Source organism: Priapulus caudatus, unplaced genomic scaffold (genome assembly GCF_000485595.1).
Source record: "Priapulus caudatus unplaced genomic scaffold, Priapulus_caudatus-5.0.1 Scaffold1429, whole genome shotgun sequence".
In the NCBI taxonomy this organism is placed as follows: domain Eukaryota; kingdom Metazoa; phylum Priapulida; class Priapulimorpha; order Priapulimorphida; family Priapulidae; genus Priapulus; species Priapulus caudatus.
This window is the reverse complement of record NW_014578490.1, coordinates 16,869-23,800: the sequence shown is the minus strand read 5'-3', so window position 1 is coordinate 23,800 and position 6,932 is coordinate 16,869. Positions and strand designations below refer to the sequence as shown.

At 45.1% G+C, this 6,932-nt stretch overlaps 2 protein-coding genes across 2 annotated transcripts in view; one reads left to right on the top strand and one right to left on the bottom strand.

Annotated features, from left to right (window-relative positions):
• LOC106816599 (dnaJ homolog subfamily C member 17-like) overlaps window positions 1–3,095 on the bottom strand; it is a 5,774-nt gene extending 2,679 nt beyond the window's left edge. Inside the window, exons 1-4 of the mRNA XM_014821218.1 lie at window positions 3,012–3,095; window positions 2,129–2,376; window positions 1,463–1,718; window positions 3–404 (exon numbers count right to left, since the gene is read on the bottom strand). Coding sequence (XP_014676704.1) covers window positions 3–404; window positions 1,463–1,718; window positions 2,129–2,341 — 871 coding nt within the window. The 5' untranslated portion in view covers window positions 2,342–2,376; window positions 3,012–3,095. The remainder of the gene's footprint in view (window positions 1–2; window positions 405–1,462; window positions 1,719–2,128; window positions 2,377–3,011) is intronic.
• A 1,978-nt stretch (window positions 3,096–5,073) lies between these two features.
• LOC106816597 (palmitoyltransferase ZDHHC6-like) overlaps window positions 5,074–6,932 on the top strand; it is a 6,008-nt gene continuing 4,149 nt past the window's right edge. The window contains exons 1-3 of the mRNA XM_014821217.1: window positions 5,074–5,559; window positions 6,286–6,392; window positions 6,745–6,927. Coding sequence (XP_014676703.1) covers window positions 5,424–5,559; window positions 6,286–6,392; window positions 6,745–6,927 — 426 coding nt within the window. The 5' untranslated portion in view covers window positions 5,074–5,423. The remainder of the gene's footprint in view (window positions 5,560–6,285; window positions 6,393–6,744; window positions 6,928–6,932) is intronic.

Sequence of the window (6,932 nt, the reverse complement as noted above, 5' to 3'; positions counted from 1 at the left end):
ACCGTCCGCCCGCTTGTCGCGCTGCGCCTGCAGCAATCTCGCCAACACCGCAGCCTCGAAGTCGTCTCCCGCCGCCGAAGCCGGCAAGGGGGCGCCACCACCGGTCGGGCGAGCGGGGGCGCCACCGTTCGCGGGGGGTTCGCCACTGAGCCACGCGAGTGTGAGAGGGTTCGCGGGAAGGCCGCGCGCATCACGCAGCGCCGCCGCCGCCGCACGCGTCGTCACAAACTCAACGATGGCGCTACCGTTGCGTTTAGCCGAGACGATCACGTGCGATAGGTCGCCGTGAGCGGAGAGCAGGCGCGCGAGCGTGTCGCGGGAGTATCCGCCATTACTCGCGTCACCGCGCGCGCTCCTCCACGTCACCTTCAGCCTAGGTGGCGCCGCCGTCTGCTCCCCGCCATCTGCAATACACGCCGCGGTTATGTTAATTAATTATTAATGATATTGATTTAAATTAATTATATGAAATTATTAAATTAATAAGTTCTTTTTCACCAAACAAGAATTTAAACGTACCACCTTACCGGTACGTTTAAATTCTTGTTTGGTGAGAAAGAACTTATTCATTTATTGGATTATAACAGACAGATGAACTTAATTAGCCATAACCAGTTTTTTACTCGTTTTCTGCGTTACTATGCTTTCTTACTCACATTCTTAGTCGGGCATCTCGGACCACGAGCAAACTCGCGTATCAACTAACGACAAAATAACTTACATTACATAACTGCTAAATACGCGAAAAAAATAATGCAGTAAGTGATAAATTGAAATGTTCTCAGTCCTGTTCATGTAGAAATCTAGATCACTCAGTCTAGTCCAGGGGTTCTTAACCTGTGTTCGATGAAAGGGGTCGTGGATGGGCTTCAGGGAGTCCGTGAAGCTCATTGTATGCAAAGTTTTGTGTTTATATTAATTATGTGCTTAGGTGCATTTTTCTGGGGACGGGTCCGTAGCTTTCACCGGATTTTCAAAGGGGTCCATGATTCAAAAAAGGTTAAGAACCACTGGTCTAGTCTCTTAAGAACCTGAACGCGCAACGGCAAGAATGCAAGACGTATGTAAATTAACTGAATACATATAGTTGAGAGCACAGTACTATTGACCCTCTATTTTCCGGACCCCGCTGTTATGTGTACTACAGTTTAACGTTTCGGTAAAATTTCAGGCTATTTTTTACATTCGCAGGAAATTCGGACTTTTGCATTTCCCGGGCAGATAGTCCCCGTATTAGTCCGGGAAATCGAGGATCAACAGTGAATTGCTAGACGTCATATATAGGGTTCGAGACACGAAATTTTCGAGATACGAACAAATCTGTGGAATGAATTAAATTCGAATCTCGGTGGTCCACTGTACTGATATAGTTGAGAGCTAAGTAAACGTGCAATTAGCATTTTAATTAGCAAAGTAGCCATTAGCAGACGCCTCTACGTATACGTTGATGAACCGCACTCACCCGCTGCAGGCGTCTCGCGCGACCTTGGCTCGACCTTCATCTGTTCCTTCAACATCTCCTGCTCCCTCTCCAGCAGACGCGAACCTTCCTTTCGCAGACGCTCGATCTCCCGCTGCAGCTTCCTCCCTGCCTCCTCCCTCTTCTCCGTGCCTTCCCGCGCGCTGTTCTCTCTCGTGTCCAGATCCTCCTTGAGCTTCCTCCGCTTGGAGTCCAGCTCACGGTGGCGCACTCTGGCGGCATCCCTCGCCTTGATCACCTAGCGAGAAACACGATCGATACGGTTATACGGTATCGTTCCAGATACGGACACAAGAAAACTGCGGAATTTCTGTGAAACGACTTTCTCTTTGTTCTTGCAAAACACGCGTCCGTGCACGTTAACAGCTCAATCAAAAATAACAGGTGTGCGCTACCGTCCCGCGAACATCCGCTCACGTGACTCACTAGCTTCGCTTATCGCTGGCTGTCGGTCGCGCTGTGCAGCGTACGGTATTACAGCGAACTCAACTAGCTAACCAGTACAAAAACCCAAGTTTACAAGAAGCCAAGTGCTGTACCGATACACTACAATACGTATGAGCAATGCCAAACACATTCATATTCGTCGGGTCGTCGTAACGTGCACGGTGCGGACACCAACACGTCGTGCTGCACCCGCTAGCTCACCTTATCATACGCGGACCTAGCCGCAGCGTCCGTCAACACTTCCAGAGCGCGGGAAAGCTCGTGGAACAGCTCAGCGGCTCGCGGATTATCCGGGTTTTTGTCCGGGTGACATCGCAGCGCCTTCCTGCGGTAAGCTTTCACTATCTCCTGCTCGGTGGCGCCACCGTCCACCTCCAAGATGGCGTACAGGTCGAGTTTCATGACGTCGGCCATGACGGTAATGATCAGGTAAATGACGGTCAGGGTAACTGAGGGAGATAAAGAAAGTATTTGATTGTAAGTCCGGCACACAGTGTCCGTGAGACATGCACACTAATGGATAAACTATATATATATATATATAATACCGTTGAAAGACAGATAAGTAAAGATATAGGATTAACCTATTGTTCTGGGTTGGCATACATGGCCAGCTGTGTAAAGTTGTAACGCGGGAATGGACAGGGTAGAATTAGCCAATAACAGACAGTAATGTAGTACGAATTGATCATAAACAATAGGTAGGCGTGTCTATACCTATGGCAGTATATAACCACGTGTGCGACCAGAGAGAGAGAGACCGAGCGATAGTGACATACAACTTACAGACATACAGACATAGACGATATTGGTTTGAGACAGCTACCACACAGCCTTAACCTCGTAAGTTAGGTGATGTTACTCGCCTACCTCGACTGTACGCATTCGCCCCGTGATGGGCGGATGCATAGTTAAGTCTGTTCAATTAAAGAGATTCCTGAATACGTTCATACTGTTCGTTATAGTCTATTATTATCTGCATTCACATAGACGCTAGCAAGGGTGTACTACACACACTCACGCGTAACCACTCATACGATCACGGGTAGCAATAGGCTTCCCTATATATATATACGTTACTTACTTACGTACGGTGGTGTTGGAGCGTGCGATGTTATTGCTGGAGACCAAGGATCTTCTCGGCGGGTGTGTACTTCCAATCGTCGGCCGAGATCTGCTCGAGTTTCTGACGTAGTCGCGACAGTCTCTGGTCGTGAAGATCTGACAGAGAAACAGTTCTAACATCAGTCACTTATCTTATGACTTATCTTATGACTTATCTTATGATCGGTCAATATTTACAGGAAATGTCGTCAGTAATGTAACATCTGTTTTACACGTGTGACATGGCTAGCTAGACAGAGCGTCATTGCTACATTGATGTATTAGAGAGAATGGTAAATGTGGTTAGGTTACAGATTAGAGGGTCACTGTGAAATTGGGGTAGGACGTAGTCTGTGAGAACGGGTACATGTGCGGGCAGTATGTTTGTAGGAGTTTGGGGGAAATAGATAGGACAGAGATGTAGGAGGGGATTCGGGTTCTGGGCGCGGAGGTGAGCACACGCGCGTATGCGCGTGTGCGCGTTCTTTGGATCTTTGTGCGATGTGGCTACAGTGTACAAGTTAATAAAGTTTATTCCGGTTACTACAACAAGTTTTGATTTATATCTTCATTCCTGTTTACAGTTACAGTATTGAGATTGTATAACGCTGAGGAACTGTTCATGTTCCTGTTTCGTGTTAGTATATATGTCTGAATAATCACTGGCATGCCTGTGCGAGATGGTAGTCAGTAGGAAAAAAGGTACTGGTACAGGCATGGTCTGGTTTGCCACTCCCTGGTAAACCGTCCCTTAAAAGGATTTAGTGTGGTGCTACGTACAGACTGTCTCAGTCTTGAGTGTGTTCCAATTGTCCAGTACTCTAGTTACTAACAGCTACCGTCAACTACTTTTGGCATTCCCACTGGACGGCCCATTGTTACTTCCTGTTGTTAGCCTGACAACGCCTTGTGTACTAGTGCTGCCACCTGTTAACATGGGGCACTGTTCTACCCCCTGCCAAAACCATAATAAACATCGTTAGATAAATACCTTTCTGAATCGATTTCTTGCTAGCTCCGATTTCGTGTTCAATCTGAAGTCTGTTCATAAGCGCATTGGTTGCATCTGTTAATGAAAAATCATAAATGAGAACATTCGCCATGCATTGCTGATGTGTAATTATCCGCTAATTATGTGTAATAATTAAACGGATGTCGGGTAAGAGTATGAAAAATACTGGCACTCGCTTTTTCTGACATTACTTAAAGTAAATTAACTAAGTAAAGGAAGGTAAACGAAGTAAATTACTTTTATTCCAGGCATAAACAAATTTGATTCATGTCAGCCTTTTATGTTTTATGTTTCATTACGACAGATCTACGACAGATCGATCTGACGACAAACATGACCTGCGGGTTCTTTTGCCACTCCTGTGCTTCCTTTGACTTTGTAAACTAGATATTAACTATGACTTGTATATTTCCAATTTGCCGCTGTAAACTGTATATACACGGGACGACTTATGCACAAATAAACATATTGAATCTTGAATCTAAACATCTTGAATATTGAATCTTGACAAAAGGCATTTCATATAAATTTCGTTAACTTGTTATTCTTACACTTGTGCCATTGTACATTGTGTGAAAATACTAATTATGCACAAATACTTGTGTTGACTGTTGTTGAATTTGAATTTCATTTGAAGTACTTGGTTAGTTTACGAGTTCGAAGTTGTATTTGTAACTTACTTAGTTAACTTACTGTTTGTTAATGTTATGTAACGTTAGCGTTAACAACTTTTGAATATTGAATAAGACAATACTCCACAGCAAACAGGAATGAGCGTGTACTATATTTTTGCCAAAGTTACTAAGGTGCTCCTTTAGCCACAGTCGCCAAACGTTACCTGTTTCCTGGTCTTCTTCTGCGTTTGGTGAACGAAATACTAGCGCTTTGCGCAAATTATCCCTGTCAATGGAAGCAGCCATTATTAATAGATGGGTCCCGAGTCTTTACAGTCTATACTATATTCAATAACTTTATTTTTTGTGAAGAGATACGGAACCCATCTACCACATGTAGGCCACGTGACATGAACTCATTCAAGAGAACATTCACGCTATGAATACGAAATAACATGTCAGCGCCCATTTCATTTTACGGCCGTATATTATAAGTTGGCCTGTGAGTGTGATATTATAAGCCGTGGTTGGTTCTTTGATATTAATAGGTGGCCAATAATTTGAATCACAGGGAACCATTTTATGAAGACGTCAGGCTAACCGCGATCTAGTGATACTGCCTACTCTGACAGCCTCCATTCCATTCGAGCTTCCATTCGACTCATTGACATTGTGGAATCATTTGATATCGTCCTGCAGACTTCAGTGTCTAAACTAAGCTAAAGCTACACACTAGTGACACTACATTCTTCGTCAACAGCAGATAATGACGACTACGTTCGGTACATGGAGGCAACTCCTACACTGGGGCCCTCTACTGGCTCTCTTTGTCATCACAGTGATATCAACTACAACTATAAATTGTATTCTGATGTACTGGCCTCCACTGCTAAGTATAGGAGGTAGGCCCTACATTGTATACCCGTATACCGGTATAATATATCGCAGTGGCTACGCGTCCAGAACCGGTCGCCTAGCCTCCAGGCTACGCATCCGGACATCCACTCACACATTGTTCGCGCGACTCGCGTACACGCATGATTGCGCAAGCGGGATGCTCTGCTGCCATCTATACTTTCATCCGTCCTCTCTCGCTCTTTCTTTCTCTCACACACACACAGCTCTCTCTCGCTCTCGCTCTCTCTCTCTCTCTCTCTCTCTCTCACACACACACACACACACACACCTCTCTGAGGCTCTCTCTCTCTCTCACGCATACACACACACATACACATTCCCATTCCCTCTCTCTCGCTCTCGCTCTCACACACACACACACAGCAATCAGCAGAGCGTCCCATTGCGCAATCATGCATGTGCGTGTCGCAAGATCTCTGTGTGAGATGGATGTCTGGACGCGTAGCCTGGCGGCTCCTCGCCCGGAACCGGTCGCGTAGCCACGGCCTTACAATTACAATTTACACATATATATATCTATATACCTGTACCTATATATCTATGCTCTCAAGTTCTTAACCAGATGATTGACTGTCATAGTGATTGTGTCAAAGTGCTGTGACATTCACAGATCCAGAGATGTTATAATTTGTATTATTTATACATGCGAAATCTTATAGATGGTAGCGTATGTTTATATGTTGTTTATATTCCTTGTATTGTATTTGTAGGGTTTATGCACATGAGTGTTTTTATGGGATGGAACCTGTTGACACTATCAAACTTCTTTCTTGGACTGTATGATGGACCGGGCTTTGTGAAATTTGGATGGAAACCTGTAAGTTCACATAGTGTGTGTGTGCATGTGTGTGTGCATGGGTAGGTGCGTGCGTGTGTGCGTGGTTAGGTGCGTGTGTGTGTGCGTGTGTCGCAGAATTTTTATCACTCATTTCATGGAAGTAGTTATTCATCACACGATGTCATATGTAGTTGCTTCATTGATTTGTGATGCCAACATTGTAACTTCGATCGTGCTGATTAAAACACATTAATTACAACCAAGACTTGTCAAATACCATTCCCCACGAATTAAAATAGTTAAATAATAATGAATAATCGTCAAATTCCATTCCCCACGAATTAAAATAATTAAATAATAATAAATCATCGTCAAATTCCGCTCCCTGCAGGCGGACAAGAACGCTGAGCGGTACCTGCAATACTGCAAGGTGTGCGAGGGCTACAAGGCGCCGCGCTCGCACCACTGCCGCAAGTGTCAACGCTGCGTCATGAAGATGGACCATCATTGTCCGTGGATCAACACGTGCGTCGGGCACCGCAACCACGCGCGGTTCATCTACTTCCTGCTGTTCGCGAT